The sequence below is a fragment of the Telopea speciosissima genome, chromosome 6 (genome assembly GCF_018873765.1).
Source record: "Telopea speciosissima isolate NSW1024214 ecotype Mountain lineage chromosome 6, Tspe_v1, whole genome shotgun sequence".
Lineage (NCBI taxonomy): Eukaryota > Viridiplantae > Streptophyta > Magnoliopsida > Proteales > Proteaceae > Telopea > Telopea speciosissima.
In genome coordinates this window covers 51,666,917-51,687,411 of record NC_057921.1, presented here as the reverse complement: position 1 = coordinate 51,687,411, position 20,495 = coordinate 51,666,917, and the positions used below count along the sequence as shown (strand labels likewise).

Here is a 20,495-nt window from a genome sequence, read left to right as displayed (position 1 = left end):
TAGATATGTAATTTATCCAACTATCAATTGATAAAAACCAATAACTATCTAACGTGGTAAAAAAAATGGTGAAAGGTGAACTTTTCTCATTTACATTGCAGAAAATGATGTACACACTAGTGGGGTGCAATGAAATCTTACATGCGAGAATCTCCTTCCTCTCTCTCTCTCTCTCTCTCTCTTGCCCTAATCCCTCCCCCTCCCGCAACACCCCCTGTCTTGGCCTCCCACTCTCCCCCTCCCTTCCTTTTTCTTTTTTTTTTTTGGGGTTTTTTTGAACCGATAGTGGTTAATTTAGGACATGCATGTAAGAGCCACATTCATTTTAACCTCAGCCCTCTCTACTTGGCCTATTGTACATTTAATTCAAACAACAACAATTGAAGACATCTCATAACAATATATCTTTAGAAGTACCACAAATGTTCGATCATCATTTATAGAAAATGAGGTGGGATTTAAGCTTACCTAAAGATAATTGATTTATTGAGTTATCTTCAAATAAAAAAATAAAAAAAAAAAGAATATGCAGATACAGAGAGAGGGGGAGGGGTTGAGGCGGGATAAAGAGAGAGGGCAAGAGAAGGGGGAGACTTACGAGGAAGAGGAGACATGGGGAGGATGAGAGCAGGAGACATAGAGAAGGGAGATGTAGCTGCGCTTGTTGGAAAGAGTGTGTAACATCGGAGAAAATGTAGTTACACTAATAAACGGATTGAACGTGTGAGATGCAAAGAGATATTTGATGATCAATAAAATACTAACATGTAAGATTCCATTATATCAAACTAGTGTATATCTCTTAAATTATACAAAGGGGAGGCCCTGTGCATTCATAGGCCAATGAAAGTACAAATGGAAGCATCATGGGGACATCATTTCAGTCTTTCATAGATGGCAGGGTGGGATGGGTATTTCGCGCATCTCACCCCACCCCGGCTACTCCCCCCACAGAGAGTTTTTGGGACAAAACCGCCATTATATAAATTTAAACCCGGATGTTGAGTTTAGGAATTAGGGACGGTTTAAGTGAGAATCCTCCATTCGTAGGAAAAGGAATCAAGGACATATGGGGTTTTGAACTATGAAGCATAACTAACCGCATTAGTAAACGTGGGCATTAGTGTATTTGTGTATGCGCTTAGTTGCCCTTGCACATAAAGAGCGGACGCCGCGGAGAGGGAAAGGAAGTCTCTGCCTCTCTTGTTCGTCGTTGCTCAACTGTCAACACAAGCACTAGCAAAACACAGAAGCAAGAAAATTCCTATCAGTTGTTCGCCGCCATGGATGATGGAGGAGCAGAAAACCATGAGAAGCTCCTGCACAAGTCGAGCACCGGAAACGGGACTACATCGACAGATCCCAATGATTACACCATCATCAAAGAAGGAGAAGCAGAGATTCTTATGCACGCCAGAAACGAAGTCTTCTTTAACAAAGCCCAGGTATTGCATTCTTTTTCTTCCGTTTTTTTGTTTCTTATTAATTTGTATAATACAATGTTTCAAGATGGGATTTTTTATCGAGTCTGTGATGACAAATTTTTTAATTTTTGTTTTCTGGTTTTGAATGAAAGATCAATTCGAAGTTTTGCTTTTTTTATTAATGCCTAAGCAGAAACCTTCTAAGAAAGTTTTCTGGTCTGGAACAGAGCGAAATGTCATTATATACTGTTGTAAGTACAAGTTAGTCTGTAGTTTTTCTTCTGTTGGAACTGAAGAATCTTCCAAGGGGAGAGAGACCTAAAATTTTCTTTAGATTCATTCCTAAGATTGCTTTGTTGCAGCAATATGATCAATCTATGGGTTTTGCAGTTTACATTCTATGCAAGGTGGACGGTTTTTCCTTTTTGAACGGATTACCTTTTGAACTGTTAAACTCTACTAGAATCTATAGTGTGAGACATCTTATTTTGGCTCTGAAATGTTAAATTTACTTGTGTTTTTTGTGCCGGTTATGAGGTTTCTGTGTCAAAATTAATTCACAACGTCTAAGGTATGCAGAAAAGGAAAAACGAACAAATGTGACTACAACCATGAAATCTATATTTTCGTTGGCACAGGGTTTTTGTTCCCGTAGTGCTACCGAAGTGTTTGGTCATGAGAAATGGTACTGAGCATATAATTTTTGAATGCACCTGCTCATGTCAATGTAGAACCTTCTTGGAAAACTATGTACATCATATGATGTCATAGGAGAGGGGGGGGGGGGGGAGGAAGAATGTATGTGCTATCGATAGCAGGACTACAGATCCTTTTTTGTACCAAGGGATCTTCTGATTTCAATTTTGGGTCCAGTATTTTTCCAATGCCAAGCCATTACTTAAGGATTTCCTGTTGCCTAAAGCATGTGAGGTGTAAGCCTCCAGGTATGGACTGTAAGCATCACAGCCTGGTCAGGTGGTTTCTCAACCTCACAAGTATTAAATTTGATACACATGGAAAGTCGAACTCTGATTTCAACATGCAGAACATGACTACAAAAACAAAGTTTTACAAACCACTTGTATGATAAAATTATTCTGACCAGCGTCCCCATGCTTTTTTAAACCTGCCAATGTACCTGAAACATCTACAAAATCTACAAAATCCTCACCTATTCATTTATGAATAAGAATGGCAGTGTAGGTGGACCAGCTCTGTCCTTCCTCAGACAATGGTACAAAGAGGAGACTGGGGAAGGAAATAAATCAAGGACCAATTACAGGTGCTTTCTGTAATAAACCCTTTGGAGGTCTCTTCTTTCTTCATTTTAAGACTTGATATTTGTAGAGCTTTTAAATTATATCCCTTCCCCATTAAAAAACCTCTTTGTTTCATTTGTAATTTGTTCATAGATGTTTAACTTTTATTTGTTTATTTATTTTTTTGATGGCTGATGTTTAACTTTTACTGCTTTCACATAGTAAGGTTGCCTGCAACTTAATTATATTCATCAGCTGAAGCAATACCTTGTCATTTGTCAGTTAGCATTAGTTGTATTGGGGGTTGATTTTATGACCATATCATAACACCCAGGTTAACAACAGAGACCTATCCATTGCTGTCCTGAGGACATTTATATCCAAACGCAAGGAAGAGCATGCAGAAATGTTGGCGAAAAGGAATAAAGCAGCACGTAAAGCATCAGAAGATGCTCATTCTGGACCTGTAGAAGAAGAAAAAGAAGAAGCACAGACCATGCATGATTCTGGAAAACCAAATGGAGAATGTGAAGTTCATATGGATCCATCTCAAAATGAATCATGTGACATCTCACCAGAACCTTTTAAGACCACAGAGGGTAAAGCCCCAGAGGAACCAAAGCCACTAAGAGTGCTGGAGGTTTTCTTTTCTGCCTCTCTCTCTTAATTGTTGTACTGCTTACCTAAAATTGGCTTACCTAATTTATTTTATTTATTATATTTTTTGGGATTAATTTATCTGGGTTCTTTATCTGTAAAATGTTAGGCATTGGCTGCCTCTGGGTTAAGAGCTCTGCGATATGCATGTGAAGTGGAAGGAATTGGTAAAGTTGTGGCCCTAGACAATGATAAAGGTAGAGTCAAACATCTCAATGAATTACAATTTGCAAGTCAAGATTATTCAAACCTATATTTGTGACCCTTGGGTGACAAACTGCTTAGCAAATGAGAATGGGTTCTCATTCTTTATCAAGAAAATGAAGCAGTGGATCAGAAGAGTAAACTTTAATTCCTGTAACTTGCAGCATCTGTTGAAGCTTGCAAAAGAAACATAAAATACAATGGTTCAGTCGCCTTGTCAAAGGTGGAGTCTCATCTTGCTGATGCTCGTGTTTTTATGCTCACGCACCTGAAAGAATTTGATATGGTATGTAATGTAAATGCTATTGTGTGTAAAATTTTCATTTATTCGAAGTTTACTTCCTTAATACTTCTTAGACAATTATTTTGGTGCCAATTTCATTATGACTGAAGATACCTCTTTCCTCTTGCTTTTATACAGCATAAACACATTAAAACCCAAACCTTCCAATCATGTACATTCCTAGAACAATAAAGCCCCAGTCCATCATTACAAAGAATCTCAATTCCTCCATATTGAGAAAACACTTGCATCCTAAATTCCTGAGTATCAGCTAACTGACTTAATATTTGCTGCTTATGCTGAACATCTCTCGTGTTTGGATATATGTGCATTGCAAACACCTGCATCCTAAATTCCTGAGTATCAACTAACCGACTTAATATTTGCTACTTCACTTTTTTGGCTCACTGCTTATGCTGAATATCTCTCGTGTTTGGATATATGTGCATTGCTTCTTTCTATAGCTGTGATATTAGAATTATAGTTAGTTTCTTGCACCAGTTTAGCTTTACCTTCCATCTGACAGTCCTTCACATGAATTTGCATCACTCAGCACTCACTCCCATATTGCCATCCCTTGATGATCAAGTGATCAATAGTCAATATCTTGTCTAATGACACTGCCCATATGGAGAAAACTATTAGGTGATAAGATATCCTTCCTTCATATCTTGCCAAAATTTTTTAAGGGGCATCTTTCTTTGCCGTCAATTGTTTTTTATTTTTAACTTGTAATATTGACATCTACTTCTCAATTTACTAGCAGTTAGTACCTTTCATACGCTTCCATGTATTTCGATTCCATGGACACATGCACCTTACTAGCAGTTAATGCCTTTCATATGCTTCCATGTATTTCGATTCCATTGACATGTGCGCTTTTCATATGCTTCCATTTTTTTCAATTTTATGGACAAACCTACTCATTGGTATTTCAGGTTGATCTTGATCCTTATGGTTCACCTTCTGTGTTCTTGGACTCTGCGGTTCAATCTGTTGTTGATGGAGGCATGTTGATGTGCACAGCTACTGATATGGCAGTACTCTGCGGGGGCAATGGGGAGGTCTGCTACTCCAAGTAAGAGCCTCTCCCTTTCAAATCGATCAAGATATACAGATTAGAAGCTCTAATTTCCATGTTTGGTGTGCAATTAGATATGGCTCTTATCCACTCAAAGGAAAATATTGCCATGAAATGGCATTGAGGATCCTTCTTGCATGCATTGAGGTACTTCCTTCCCCATGGAAACTAGTATTTTTTATATTCGTTATTGCAACCATACTTGATAGTTTGTTTCCAAATGGAAAAGAGGGAAATACAGAAGCGATTTTGGTTTTCCAGCTGTTTTTTTTTTTAGTATCAACAAAAATGTGTATGAGATTTAAAAATTCTTAATCTCCGTGATGTAGATCGAAATATGAAAAAAAACAAAACCAAAACACTGTTCACGTGAACAGTACTGTGGCCCACCTTGACTGCTGGTTTAGAGGGGGATTTCTGAGATTCTTTTCAATCTTCTAATTTGATTAGTTTCTAATTTCAGATTTAGAAAGTGGCTTGGTTTTTATTTAGAAGTTTCTATTCTCGTAAGTCTCTATTTCAGTCCTTTGTTTCCTTTTAGTTAGATTTAGTTTCTATTTTTGTTTGGTATCTATTTTGTAATCCTCCCAATAGCCAAAAGGGAGTTACTATTTTGTAACCATGCTTTATTATAAATACATGTATGTGGCTGAGCAGAAGAGGACAGAGATTGAACAAAAAAGAATTATGATTGAAGCTGTGAGACGCGGCAACGGTGAGAGACTGTGGGTGAGAGGTCCTGGGTGAGAGGATGATGGGCTTAGAGAACTGATCCTAGCCCCCCTTCTATATCCCTTTCTTCTTCTTCTTATCCTTTTTGTGTTCTCCTTCACATGTAAACAAAAAATTCATAATAAAAAAGAGTTTCAGTTATTCAAGTTTGTTTTTTTTTTTGGGTATTGATCCTGCTGCAATTGATCTCCCGCTGGTTTCCTTGGTTCGAGGAAACGTTTGCATTATTTGGTATCAGATTCATCGAAGGACGGCAGACAAGGTTGACAGTTGCTGCGTGCAAGTCGGGTTCGATTTCTTTACCAAACTCGTGGACGAGTTTTTTTTTCAAGAAGGGGAGAGTTGATGTAGATCGAAATATGAAGAAAACAAGACCAAAACGCTGTTCATGGTACTGTTCACGTGAACAGTGTCACAGCCCATATTTGCCTTGTGTGGGGATGATTTTTAGAAGATCTTGTGGGCCCATCAAGTGGAGAAAAATTTTATCTTAATGCTTCCATAGTTTACTTTCTATTTTCAGTTTTAGAAAGTATATTTATTTCATTAGGTAGCTTCTAATTTCAGTTTGTTACTATTTTTGTTTTAGGAGTTTCTATTTTGATGTATGGAAGTTAGATTTATAGGAAGTTTCTATTTTGGTTGTTAGCTACTTGGTAGCAAACACTTTCTATTTTGGGCTCAACCCTTGAGTCTATATAATGTAATGCCCTTAGAGGCCTCCAACGGTCAAGCCAGATTTGGGTGAGAGAGCCTGGACTGAGAGAGTCCCCTATCCCCCTTCCATAATCCCTTCTTCTTCCGTACTTTTTATGTTCGTCTTTCATATGTAATCAGAAAAGAGAAATAAAAAAAAAAAATTCAGTTATTCAATTTTGTTCTCCCTATTTTATTGATCTTGCTGCAATTGATCTCCCATTGGTTCTTCCCTGGTTCGAGGTCGAGTTTGCATTCCTCCCATTTCCCCTTTCATAATTTATGAAAGATAATGGATAATACATCAGACTAACAGTATGCCCAGTTATTTAGTTTACATCGGAATAACAATATGCCCAATAATGCGTTTCCCTACCTTCAATTATATTTTTCATTTCCTAAACCATCTCTCTCTCTCTCTGATGAAATTAACTAGACTGAATAAACAAGACTAGAAATTCAGAATTGCAGTGAACCATAACTGAGAAACTAGTTAGCAAACCAAAAATGCAATGAACCATAACTGAGAAACTTTAGGCAGAAAAGGGTGAGTGATCTCACAATCCACTAAACCAATGGGGCTGAAACTAGGGTCGAAGGAAGGTCCCAATAGATGTATTAGATATCTATAGTTTCAAGGCAAACTGATGGTTAGTTTTGGATTAGATTTGGAGGAACAAGTATGGTCAGAACATAGAAACTTGGGGAAACCAGAAATTAGTACCTCATAGGAGAAGCAATAACTCACAATCGGTTGATCAAATGTCTCCCAAAATCTGGTCGAAGGTAGTAAGGTTGTAATGTAGTACTGGATTCGGTTGCTCAAACCAGTAGCCAAACAAGATCTTTTCACAGAGGAATAAATCCAGATTTGGGGAGATTATCAATAACACAAAATCATATGGTAAAATAGGGCTTAAACTGAAATTGAGTTTACCAATTAGAGAGGGGAATGTATGCTGAAAATCTGAGATCAATCCGATGATCAGATCAGCATCTATCAGTGATTCCTAGTGGCATTAAGAATAGGGGTAAAACAGTAAATTAACCACTGGAATTAGGGTTCAGAGTTGGAGAAAGATTGCAAGTTTTTAGACATGAAAATAACCTATAAACAGTAGCTTAATAGGTTCAGCAAATCAGAAATATAACCAGATCTGAAAAAAGGATTTGATAAAGCAATTGGCAAAACAGAGATTTCACTCCAGCAGCCAATCGGCTGGTCAGAATTGAGTGAAAATTGAATCTAGTTCTCAAGTTAGGGGTTCTTAAGATTCGGTTAAAAGTTTCAGTCAAATCAGATGGCTGGTTTGCCTAATCTCAAACAAAGCCTTGTATATGAAAGTCTAGAATCGAAGATTCTAGTTACTGAAATCTGAGAATAAACTTACTTCTTAATGGCTGAAGAAGAATATGGAATAATAAGAACAACAGAAAATAACACCCGGGCTTCACACCGCAAGGTGGTTGGATTGGATCAAACACCAACCTACCTTGATCAAACACTAGGGATTCTTCAATGGAGAAGAAGAGCAGCAAAAAGCTTTTCATTAATCAAAATTAGTGTACAGTGCTAGGCCCCCTTATAAACTTATATGGAAGACTCAAAAACAGACTTCCACACTAAAAAGGAAAGGCCTAATTGCCTAATCCAATCCTTAACTAAGTAAGAAACCTAAATTGACTAGGAAAGTGAAATACTAAAGGAAACATTCTTAAAATATTGCTGGACTTATAGAATCCTAATCCAGCCCCTCTAAAACACTTACTAACAATTACTTGCAACTTAAAATGAACCATATAGAACCGGTTCAACTAAACTAACCCAAACCAACTTAAAAATAAATGAAGTAAAGAAATAAACTGCTAATCCCATATGCAAACTTATTACCCATACTTAGGCCCATTAAAGTGGCCTATTGCATTGAAAACCCATGGGACTAAAGGCACAACACATATATAACCCAACCCAAGGCTTATTTCCATTAAAATAAGCCCTTTTGGTGATGTATCTGCATCAGGTTGAAGGAGAAGACAATATCAAAAGGGGAAACCCATCCAATGGCTGGATTGGTAGGAATAAGGACTCAAATTCTCCAACCGGAATAGGTTAGAACAGCCATAGTTAACTAAGAACTGAAGAAGAGGACCTGCAGAACAGCGAGTGGCTTGGCTTCACCACCAAAGCCCAGGCAAGTAATGGGCTCAAAGGTTCAACAAGAAGTAACCATTAAAACCATCCACAAGGTAGAACCATAGGGAAATTGAATAGGACCAGATTATGCAACTATCTTTAACTACCAAACCAGAAATCTGATGGTCATGAGACTAAGGTCGAACAACACCCTAGTATAGGTGAACAACCCCTCAAAATATGTATGCGATCCAATGGTCAGATTAAGACATATAGGCGAGTTATTGAAATTAGTAAGTAGCCTCACAAATTAGTCACTTACTAAAAACTAACAAACTAACCAGCTTATGACACACAAACCTTGGTCAAAGGGAGGGTAGTTACAATGGAGTAACACTTCAATGCCCTTTGGGTAATTGATGGTTAAATGTGGAGATAACACTAAAGTTCTTAAATAAGAAACTAGGGCAGCATAACCGCTTACAAATTTGAAGGAGATCCAACCACTGGATGTGGCTGCAAATGAGATCAAAGGGAGGTCCCAAAGTTAGGACTACACCCTCAAAATAAGGGTTGATTCTGTCTGCCAGAATAGGAGTTGTTTAAGTCTGAATGTCTGCTGCAATATAACTCCACAGAAAAGGTGCTGTAGGTCAGAGATGCAGTAACAGTTCCTTCCCCTTGAACAAGAAGTAAGAAAAAAAGCGTCTCAGTGCACGAAGCACCCGGTACTGCAGGGTCTGGGAGGGGCAAATGTATGCAGCCTTACCCCCTGCTTCACAGGAGAGGCTGTTTCCAAGTTTTGAACCCGCAACCATAGTTATCAAGGCGGCAAGGTGACCATGGCGTTTTAGAGGGTCCAAAATCAAGGCGACACCACCAAAGCCGGCAAGGCGCAAGCCTAGGCGACCAAGGAGCCTGGACGCCTTGATAACTATGCCCGCAACCAACAATCCTTGAACAACAAGTAACTTAATAAATAAAAACTAAACAAAATACAAACCAACTGACTAAGTAGTGGTACTACAATATGGTGGACCCCATGATTCTGGTTTTTAGTGAACCAGTAACACCCAGACCAAGGCTGGTCTGGCCTGACCCAAAAGAAGATCCAATTGAAGAACCGTGGCCCATTAGGGGCTTGGTTCTTCTTCTTCTTCTTCCTGTGGCTACACTGTTTGGAGTATAACTTATCTACATCAATAATGTTCATGATGCAGTGGCACTATTGTGGTTGGACCATCATGACCGGGTTTGGAAACCCAAGCCCAGACAGAACTGACCCAACCCGGGTTTTTGGTCTAATAAGGGCTGGTAGTATTATTTATTTGGGTTTAATTTTTAATCTTTATTCTTTTATTATGTTATGTTCTACTTTGAGTAGATTACGTAGGAGTGAGTCCAAATTAGTTTGGAACTCTATTTTCAGTCTTATTAGAGTTTGTTTAGGAATTTTTCTCTCTTTTATATATTTGGATGTAAACCATGAAGGAAGAGAGTTGAATGAAAATCAATTGGGTTTACCTACTGTTAAGGCATGCTGTGTGAGTGCAGGCCATGGGCCTTTCTTCTCCTTTCTCTGCGACTCTGAACGTTATTCTTCAGTTACTCTCTCCTGTCCTCCATCCTTTTCTTTGTTCTTTTGAGTATTCCTCACATCCTATCCTCCTCTCTTCCTTTTGTATTCTGTTCTTACCCTTACCCTGTTACTATCGAACCAACTGAACCGTAAGAGACTTGATTGAACTCTCTAACAATCTGTCCATTGAGTCTGAGATTTGGGGCGAAGGAAGGCCTTCCATAGGTTGACCTAAACCATAGGAACCTTCCTCCTAGTCATCTTCATCAGTGGATTTAACCCTAAAACCAGATCTGGATCTTTGCTCTACCGCAAGATTCAGTTGCAGGTTTCTAAACTCCTCTCTTTACAAACTGGTAGGCCTGCTGGTACTGAATTAAAGAGGGCCTTTGCTGCGATTCGAAATTTAAAGCCCTAGTTTGATTGAGGTTCTTGCAAGGGAGTTCTTCTCTTTGGAGATTTCCCTTCTTGCTACTGGTTGTATCATCTTGAGCTTGAAGACGATCTCTCCCCCCCCCCCCCAATCTTTTGATATTATTTTAAAAGTGGACTTACCATATTGCTCTTCCCTATTTTATTAATCAATTGTTGTCTTTTTATTTTGGTTTGTTCCATGTTTACCTATCAATTAAACCCGTGGAAATTCTAATTATTTACAAGATTATCACTCCCCCTCATAAGCCTAGGAATATTTATTGTTTTGCTACTATACTCTTCAATTGAGTTTTCTATCATTCTATTGGGCCTACAGCTAACCCAAATAGGGTTTCCGAAGCCTCAGATCGCATCTATTGGTATCAGGGCCAAACACCCTCCTTTATTTCATAACCATGGTGGCCAATGGTGAGGTTCTCCAACAGCTTAACTCCTATAAAAATGAAACCAGGACAAAAATTTCCAACCTTGCAGATTGTGTTGATACTCTCAACACAGCTGTCAGTTCCCTCTAGACTATGATGGCATCCATACAAGCTTCATTGATTGACTGGCGGCTTCAGATAAAGGAAAGAGTCCCATTCAATCTTGGAATTCTTCCAACTTCGGCCCTTAGGGCCCATCTAATGTAATCCTAGATAGACAAAGGGTCTACTAGGAGTCAAGTAACCAGGACCTTCCTAAACAGCTGGCCGATTGGGGCAGATTTGAGGAATTAGGTCAAAACTAGGGTTAGGCTTAGGGTAATGGAGTTGGATCTTATTTAGTAAAGCTAGGCAGGTTTATAGGAAGCTAACAGTGAAGGTTTAATGATGTTTGAATGAAAATTTAAAAATTAGAAAATTAGGGTTTCGGGGAAAATAAGAGGGATGAGTTTTAGGGTTTAGGATGGGATTTCAAGGATGGGCTTTGGGTTGAATGCTAGGGGCAGTAGTAAGGTGGTTGTTCGGCTGTAATTTGAGAGAATTCTGATGGTTGGATTGGTCTAGGTAGGTTTTAGGGTTTAGGGGTTTTACTGGAGGTGAGGAGGATTAGGATTTTAATGATGGGATGAGGCTGTAAGCTAGGTCGAGTGTAGGGGGTGATGAGAGGGGGCTGTGATCCAATTTTGCTTGGATTCAGATGAGGGAATAAGGCTGGACAGGTTTGTGAAGGTCCTAGGGTTTTAGTGGATCGATTGGGATGGGTGGGGTTTAGGTTAGAGGATTAGAAGAAGAATGTGAATGCTGAAACAGTAAATTACTTACTTATAAGTGAATATCTTCAATGGCATCAACTTGAAGAAGATAGGGTCTCCCGATCAACAAGAAGCAAGGAGATGAGAAGAAGATCCTCCCGGTCTACAAGACGCAAGGAGTCGATGTCCACCAATCCCTTCACCTTGATATTACTCACAAGGCCACACTCTCAAAGGAGCAAGGCAGCAGCAGCAAAGGCAGCAAGCAAAAACAAAGTTTCATTTCTGAAATCTGAATTGTGGGGGAGCCTCCCACGATTTTATTAATTTATAATATAGCCTAAGGCCTAAATCCTATTACAAATATGAATCACCCCCTTCTTAAATCGTGGAGGGGGTGGGACACTATTCCTAAACTACCAATGGGAAATAAGCGCCTAACAACCAATAGGAATTAATCACTTAAATTGAACCATGGTCTGAACCTGTTCAATTTAAGTTTACAATTAAACTGAAAAAAACTAAGTATGGGAAATAACTAAGGCTGAAATAAACTAAGTATGGAAATAAACTATGGCTCCAAATACTAGGCCCTAATCTTTGGGCTGCTTCTTCTTCTTGCGGATGCTTGGATCTGCATCACCATCTCATGTTACACCACCACCATCATCGTCACATTATACACCACTACCGCAGTTTACACCACTTCCACCTCCACCATATGGAATTGGCTGACCTTTTGACGATGCTTCCTATGGAGCTGAAAGAGGAGCCAAATTAGATCTCCTTGATTTCTACGGGACAATAATCCTGAGAAATATTGGGATTAGGTTCACAAATTGTAGATTTTCAGATGGTATGTGTTGGTTGAGACTAGAAAGATTCGATTTCCAGAGGCCACATTGAAGGGCATGGCTTGAGTCTGGTGGATAAAAAACCAACGACAAAATCGGACTCGAGGCATCGGGTTAGTCACTACTTGGGCTAAATGATTGAAGCTATGAACCAGAGATTCTTGCCTACTGACAAGAAGTAGCCTATGCACCTTAAGTTCACACAGCTGAGACAGGTTAGCATGACAATTGAGGAATATTTGGCGGCCAGTTTTTATTACTTAGCCAATTGATCTGATTTTGAGTGGGATGAGGAGGTATTGGTGCCACAGTTTTGCAATGGTTTGCAAAATCAGTGTTGCACTAGCCTCCAGTCGACTGCCTACTATGGAGGACGTTGTACAGGTGGCATATCAGGTAAAAGAACGTTTGAAGAGGCCCTACATTTAGATGATTTTTATGAGCACTTTCTCCTAGAGTGATAGCACGAGCAAGCAACCTTATCAACCGGAGAAGTCGTTCGGCAAGCCACAAGCTAGTGGTTCATCTATGCCATCTTCACGACCTAACCGGCCATATTCTCCACATTGGCATGGTTCCAACAGACCTCGTGTGATGCCAAAGGCTGTTGTTCAGTGTTTCACGTGCAAAGGGTACGAGCATGTCTCTACTCAGTTTTCAACTGCTCGGTATCCTATATTGATAAGGATTCTTTTATACCTCTTGCCCCAAAAGAGCATCCGAAACTCAAGACAGTTTGTTTGGGGGAAGAGCGTGAGCCTGGTGAAGTCAACAACAATGACAATGATGGGGAGTAACAACCTTGCTATGTTCTTCGTCCTGTTTTGACCACTGACAACTTCTTTGAGGATGAAGATTGGCACTGCAAGTCTGCAACAGTATCTTTCAAACCTGCGTAAAGTGCAATTTCCAATTATGTAGCATAGCGATTGATGGAGGCAGTTGCACTAATGTTGTCGCTGAAAACATTGTTCGTTGTTGGGATTGAAGACAGAGCCCCACCCCACTTCATACATGGTAGCATGGGTGAACAACATCAATCTCAAGATTACTGATAGGTATTTGCTCACATACTCTATTAGTGGGTTCGTGGATACAATACAATGTGACGTCCTCCCTCCCAAGGTGTGTCATATTCTTCTTGGACGACTGTGGGCCCATGACTGTTTGAAGAAAAGGCTCAACATTGTGGGTATGCAATTACCTACTTTTTCAAGCATGGCAACAAAAAAAAAAAAAACCTTCTTCCCCTCCTTGAAATGAAGATCAAGAAGGTAGCGGTATTGTTCCTCCTCCAGCAAGTTGACTCAAATGGCCTCCTTGGTCCTTATCCTAACTTGACAAAGTCAACTTCTTTTCAAAGAAGAGTTGATGCAGTGGCACTAGAGTGGTTGGACTAACACGAATGGATTTGGAAATCCAAGCCCAAACAGAATCGGACCAACTGGGTTTTTGGTCTAATAAGAGTTGGTAGTAGTTTATTTATTTGTAGGAGTGAGTCCAAATTAGTTTAGAACTCTATTTTCAGTTGTATAGTTTGTTTATGATTTTTTTTCTCTTTTATATATTTGGATGTAAAATACAATGGAAGAGAGCTGAATGAAAATCAATTGGGTTTACCATTTTCCTACTGTTAAGATGTGGTGTGATTGCAGGCCGTGTGCCTTTCTTCCTCCTTTCTCTGAGACTCTGAACGTTCTTCTTCAGGTACTCTCTCCTTCTCTCCTCCATCATTGTCTTTATTCTTTCTATTATTCCTCCCCTCTTATCCTCCCTCTCTCTTCCTTTTGAATTCTGTTTTTACCCCTACTCTGTTACTATTGAACCAACTGAACCACAAGAGACTTGTCCGAACTCTCTAACAAGCTGTCCATTGAGTCTGAGATTTGGGGTGAGGAAGGCCTTCCATAGGCGACCTAAACCATATGAACCTTCCTCCTGAATCATCTTCTGCAGTGGGGTTTAACCCTAAAACAACAAGATCTGGACCTTTGCTCTACCGCAAACTTCAGTTGCAGGATCCTAAACTCCTCTCTTTACGACTGATGGTACTGAACTATTGCATCAAAGAGGTCCTTTGCTGCGATTCAAAATCTAAAGCCTTAGTTTAATTGAGGTTCTCACAAGGGAGTTCTTCTCTTTGGATATTTCCCTTCTTGCTGCTGGTTGTATCGTCTTGAGGTTGAAGATGATCCCCCCCCCCCCCCCCATCTTTTAATAATTTTTTAAAAGGGGACCTCCCATATTGCCCTTCCCTGTTTTATCAATCAATTGTTGTCCCTTTATGTTGGTTTGTTCCAAGTTTACCCCACTCAATAATTCTTAAACCCATTTATGTCCTCTCTCTTTTACCTACCAAGTAAACCCTTGGGAATTCTGGTTATTTACCAAATTGCCACTCCCCCTTGTAAGCCTAGGAATATTTACTGTTTTGCCACTATACCCCCTTAAATTGATTTTCCTATTATTCTATTGGGCGCACAACGAACCCAAACAGGGTTTTTGAACTCTAGGATCGTATCACTTCACCACCTTCCATTTCAAGGTTTAACCACCTAGGTTGCACTTGATACATGACAAGGCTGCTGCTCCATTGAAGAGATGCAATAGGTTATTCGCTAAAATCGTGGGCTGTAGTAGTCCTCTTCTTGTATTTATAAAATAAGAAGTATGGGTTTCAAAACTAAAAAGTGATTGACTGATTGCTACAAAAAATAGAAACTTCCTATAAGATCTAGTTGCCTTAACATCAAAATAGAAACTCCTATATTACTAATGTCTTAGCAACTAAAATTAGCACAAAGAAATAGAAACTATGACAAAATAGTAACTAATTGAATATGCTTAATGTGTGGCAGCAACATGGGCCGACAGAATCTGCCACTATATCTCCTTCGGCTACATATGGGGCAGAATAGGGGTTGAAGATCGGCTTAAGTATTACCAACATATGGGCCCAAGTATGGGCCTGACTATAAGTTTATGGTTAATGTGGGCTGGTTATAGTTTTAAGTCATTGGGCCTAAATAGGGGTCTGATTGGGATGGCCCTTTTGGTTCTTTCTCCTCCTATGCTGACCTTGTATTGCATCACTCTCTCTCTGATTTGGTTTTTTAGGGACTTGTCATTTATGATGTGGTATTAACATTTTTCTCCCTGCTTTGTTTGAACCAGAGCCATGCAAATCGCTATAAACGATACATTGTTCCTGTCCTCTCTGTACAAATGGATTTTTATGTGCGAGTCTTTGTTCGCATATTCACGTGAGTGACTTAATTCCTTCTAAGCATTATTATTTACTAGTATTTGATTTGATAAAACATAGTTATCTTGTCCCAATTGTACCTTAGGTTAGTGAACTATCCATTTTAAATAATAATGCATGTTTACGTGATATTGTAGTTCTGCAAGTGCAATGAAGAACACGCCTCTTAAGCTCTCGTATGTTTATCAGTGCATTGGCTGTGACTCTTTCCATCTGCAGTGCCTTGGAAGGACAGTGGAAAAGGTTTGCATCTGTTTCTGTATATCCTTGCTTTCTCTACTGGTGAATATTACTGGAGGCTAACAACCATATTATAGAGATGTATCTCTAAGAGTACAGTAATTGTGAACTTTTAAATGGATTAGAAAAATATAAAATGGGCTTGCATTCAAAATAAGTATCTGAGTGGACAACCCAGAATATCTCAGAACCAGTAACAACAAGAAATGACGGAGGGTAAAGTCCATTAAGTGAAGTAGTTGAAGTGATTTTTTTTTTTGAAGATTATGACAATAGTTTTGTATAATTCGTATAGTTTGCTCAAAGCACATTATTTTGTATTTGCCTGATTTTGTCATTCAGATTGAGGGTTAGTCAAATCTGACTGTTTTTGCCACAAGGCTAAATTTTTTTCGATGTTTGTTGATTGTTCCTTATTTGTATATGTCAATGTCTGGTTTACCTGCTTATGACATAAAGATATGAGATTTGTGTGTGGGGCATCTGTGTGAAAATGTTTGACTGACCAAATGATGTTTATATCTTTTCTTCCAACACTGCATGCATGGCGTTTGAGTGGTACGTACTACGTATGAACTGTATTGGCTCAGATCATAGATACTTTTCTTTTTCAGGGGGTGTGGGTGGTGAGTGTGTAGGTGGTTCAGTGGTTATACAAGAGCTGCATGGTTTGAGGCTGTGGACTAACAGTATGGTATCTTGCTAGATTCAGGATATTTTTGTTGTATGTGTGGAGTACAGATAATTGGCAGAGACAAAAAAAAAAAGGAGAAGAATGATATTGTCCTAATAATACATTTTTTTATTATGCTTTCACTGTGTTAGAAGCATCAAGTTTTCATGAAAAGTGTAAGATGTCTCAGTCGTTTTAGGCAATTGTGTTGTTCATAAATCATTTTCTTATTATTTTTTGTTGTAACTGTGCTTTGAACTTACTGCTGTTTTCTCCTTTCCATCTAAAGAATAAAAGTGTCAGATATTTACCGGGATTTGGTCCTGTAGTCCCTCAAGAGTGCAACCATTGCAGGAAGAAGTTTAATATGGGTGGTCCCATATGGTCTGCTCCAATCCATGATCAAGAATGGGTTGCTTCTATATTAGCAAATGTTAAATCTATGAAGAGTCGTTATCCTGCTTATGATCGGATCTCTGCCGTACTTGCAACAATATCAGAGGTACCTGCCACTTTGCCATTTTTCTTTGGGCTAGTGTTGTGTTTATCTCAGTATAATATTAATGACAAAAGATCCTGCAATTTGATATCTTTCTGTAACGGAAGTTCAATAAGTGAACAAATACATTTCTGTCTCTTAAGCACATACACGTGTTGTGTGCTTGTATTTATATTTAGTTGATGGGAGAGCTGATATTAAGTAATTCTTAGTGTGATATACAGTTCATATTCTCTTCCCCATTTCACAGTTGTTGGCTCTCTAATCAACTCGGACAATGCCACTTCTTAGTGTGATATACAGTTCATATTCTCTTCCCCATATACAGTTCATATTCTCTTCCCCATTTCACAGTTGTTGTACAGATATTGCTTTTCAACCCATAACCCCTTCTTTTAAGTATTTACATATGAAATCCAATGTTTGGAATTCAGATTGTTAACTTGATAATTTTAGTTGTTTGCTCTGAGATGTTCCTCTCTCTATTTGTGTGGTCATTTCAATGTGCTTCTCTGTGGTCACATCTTACCCAGAATTTGACACATTATTTGCAGGAATTGCCGGATGTTCCTCTTTTTGTGAGTTTGCACAGCCTCTGTGCAACATTAAAATGCACTTCACCTTCAGCAGTTATGTTCCGCTCAGCGGTGATTAATGGTGGATATCGTATTTCTGGAACTCATGTCAATCCATTAGGGCTCAAGTCAGATGCTCCCATGGATGTTATTTGGGATATCATGCGCTGCTGGGTAGTTATCAACTCCCTTTTTTCGCTTTATTTTTAAAATAAAAGTCCTGAATTAAATTCAACTTGGATAATAAACAGATCATTTTAGCATATTTTACACCATCAACTGGTATTCTACTTGTTTACATTTGAATTGTGAAGGCTACAGAAGACAAGCATGGATGTTTCACTAACATGTGGTATAATAAGTATAGGAGGTTGAAACTTGGTGAAACACTTTAGGATTTAGTCTATCAAGCTCAAGCTGAAACTAGGATTTAGAAGTCTCAGGGGGTGCCCCCCTTTTAGGGCAATTAAATGCCATTTGTCGCCCCAGTTTCCCTTTCAATTGTCATGTTATTATTTTCTAGTTGAAGGTACTATTCCGTCTCAAATATCTACTTTATTCCCTTGTATTTGAGACTACCATTACAAATAACTAGTGCTTCCTTGATGTTTTCTAATAATAATTTCTCACTTCTGATCAATTGATGTTTTTGGTAACAAATTTATAATTTCGTTTGTGTAGGTCAAGAATCATCCAGTGAAAGCTCAGTCACCTGATCAATCTGGAAGTGTGATCCTTGCCAAGGAACCTACTTTGCAAGTATGTGAAAAAATTCTAACCCAGTACAAGTCCCATTTTTGAAGGGCCATAGGAGGGGTGGAATTGTGTCGTTGCTAACTTCAAGCTTTTTTGCATAGTGACTGCACTCAAAACTTGAACCTATGTCTTCATGCTGGGTTGATTTTTCTATGGGGTACCACAAAAACCTGGCCAGCATGGTTAGTAAAACCAGTCACCTGAGGATCTGAGTTCCGAACAACCCCCCTCTCCCCGAAAACAATCAAACTTGGTCTAATTTTTGTCAGCCTGTATGATCTGGAATAGTTTGGTTGAATCAAACAGTTTTCAAATATCCAAAAATAGAAGCAAAAAAGAGAAATAAAGCAGCTCTTCCCCTCAGATGTGCATTTTTAGTGAATTTACAATTTCTTTATTGTTTTCAGTTTTCCTTTGGGTGGGGGGAGATTTGTGTTTTGGTGAGGGGGTTTGCATGGAGAAATTGAAGTTGCTGTCGTCAATTCCATAAAAAATGTACACAAATTTGATGAATTTGCAGTTTAGATAGATTCTATCTAGATTTGTATCAAGCAAAACACAATTGGCGTTATACCTACAAAGTAAAGTCATTCCTGTGGAACTAACAGTTGGGGTAATTTCAGTTAATAGAATATTTAACTCTTAAAAAATTTGTCTTACTATTTATACTACATAGTCTGACATGATTGGGCTTACTGGGTTTGAACTTCTTCCCTCTCAGATTTGTAGGACATATGATGCTATTTGCCTGGTTCGTCAAAATATTACTAATAAGAAAGGTCTGTGTAAGAAATAATGGGCCGCAAGGCTTCTCAAAGATTTGGTCCATGATGGATTTAAATTCTTAATTCAACTTATTGTATATCAATTGAACTTGTTAACTTTGCAGAAGCATGCCACAAATTGCTATCAGGTGTTGAAACTTTAATTGATGTGTTTTCCTCTGTTTCTTTGGTTGTGCAGGCTAATTTTGCTCGCGCAGTTGCTTCCCTTAGCAAGGCACAAGCTAAGAAGGTAGCACGCTTCCTTCCAAATCCTGAAAGGCATTGGGGCCCAAAACTTAGGGCAGGTCGTCATATCACAAGCAAGCATGCATCTTTGTTGGGTCCTGAAGCAGTTAATAACTCTATTAACCATGAACGAGATGAATGTAATGCTAAGCGCCAGAAGACAGATAATTCTACCTCATCTCCTTCATGAGCAGGTTGACCTCCCATAACTTTTTATACATCTATAGAGTCTGTCTGGGCATGTGATTCTTTGCGCCAGCAGCAACAATTCCTTTCATGTGAGAGAGGTTGAAGTGGCATTTCCCAGGTAAATGGCTTGGGGGAGGAAGTTTTGCCATGGAGCATGTTTTTCCTTGTTTATATAATTTTGTTTTTTTCCCTTGTATTGCCTGGTGAAAATATAAAGTACATTGTAATTGTGAAGATGAAAGCTATTCTCACTGACTGGTGAATTAGAGGCAAGTTTTGATCTCAAAACTTTTTAGATTATGTTTTGATATTTTTCATTTCATTAATAGAGCCATATGTATACTGAATACTATTGTGCTGTGCTGACTGCTGATGTTGAGGTTAAATAAGCTGAAGTTGAGATGGTTGGTAGGAGTGGTCTCACGAAAGCAATGATTCTATATCGGATGCAAATAGCTTAATGTAAAGGTTTACAAGGACTTGAATAACCCCTCTTTAATGGTTAGCTTTTAAGGGTGAATTCTATTTGAGTCCCAACACATGCTCCTTAACTAATTTTCTCTCTTTGTTAACTGTGTGGGTCTCCTTGTATAAATACAAAAAATTTAGGGATGTAAATAGATAACTGAAAATCCAAATTCGATCTGCATCTATATCCGTTTAGGTACATCCATATTCTTTTGGAGATATCCGGAAAAAAAATTCAAATACTCCAATAAAAATCCTTCTGAAAAAAAATCCAAATACTTAATAATAAAAAATTACGTAAATAA

The 20,495-nt window shown here is 38.7% G+C and overlaps 1 protein-coding gene across 1 annotated transcript; it reads left to right on the top strand.

Moving 5' to 3' along the window:
• The first annotated feature begins 1,216 nt into the window (after window positions 1-1,216).
• LOC122664584 (probable tRNA (guanine(26)-N(2))-dimethyltransferase 2) lies at window positions 1,217-19,877 on the top strand. The gene is made up of 12 exons (XM_043860464.1): window positions 1,217-1,445; window positions 3,018-3,323; window positions 3,450-3,537; window positions 3,709-3,830; window positions 4,766-4,905; window positions 4,983-5,055; window positions 15,690-15,778; window positions 15,918-16,023; window positions 16,983-17,195; window positions 17,747-17,941; window positions 18,449-18,526; window positions 19,487-19,877. Exons 1-12 carry the CDS (start codon window positions 1,284-1,286, stop codon window positions 19,721-19,723), a joined length of 1,809 nt encoding a protein of 602 aa, XP_043716399.1. The 5' UTR covers window positions 1,217-1,283; the 3' UTR covers window positions 19,724-19,877.
• Window positions 19,878-20,495: the final 618 nt, after the last annotated feature.

Excerpts from the sequence above, each read along its gene's own strand:
- LOC122664584 (XM_043860464.1), top strand. The coding sequence starts at position 1,284 with ATGGATGATGGAGGAGCAGAAAACCATGAGAAGCTCCTGCACAAGTCG. Across the intron at positions 4,906-4,982 it reads GGGGAGGTCTGCTACTCCAA|ATATGGCTCTTATCCACTCA; the intron begins GTAAGAGCCTCT and ends GTGTGCAATTAG. Across the intron at positions 16,024-16,982 it reads TTGGAAGGACAGTGGAAAAG|AATAAAAGTGTCAGATATTT; the intron begins GTTTGCATCTGT and ends TTCCATCTAAAG.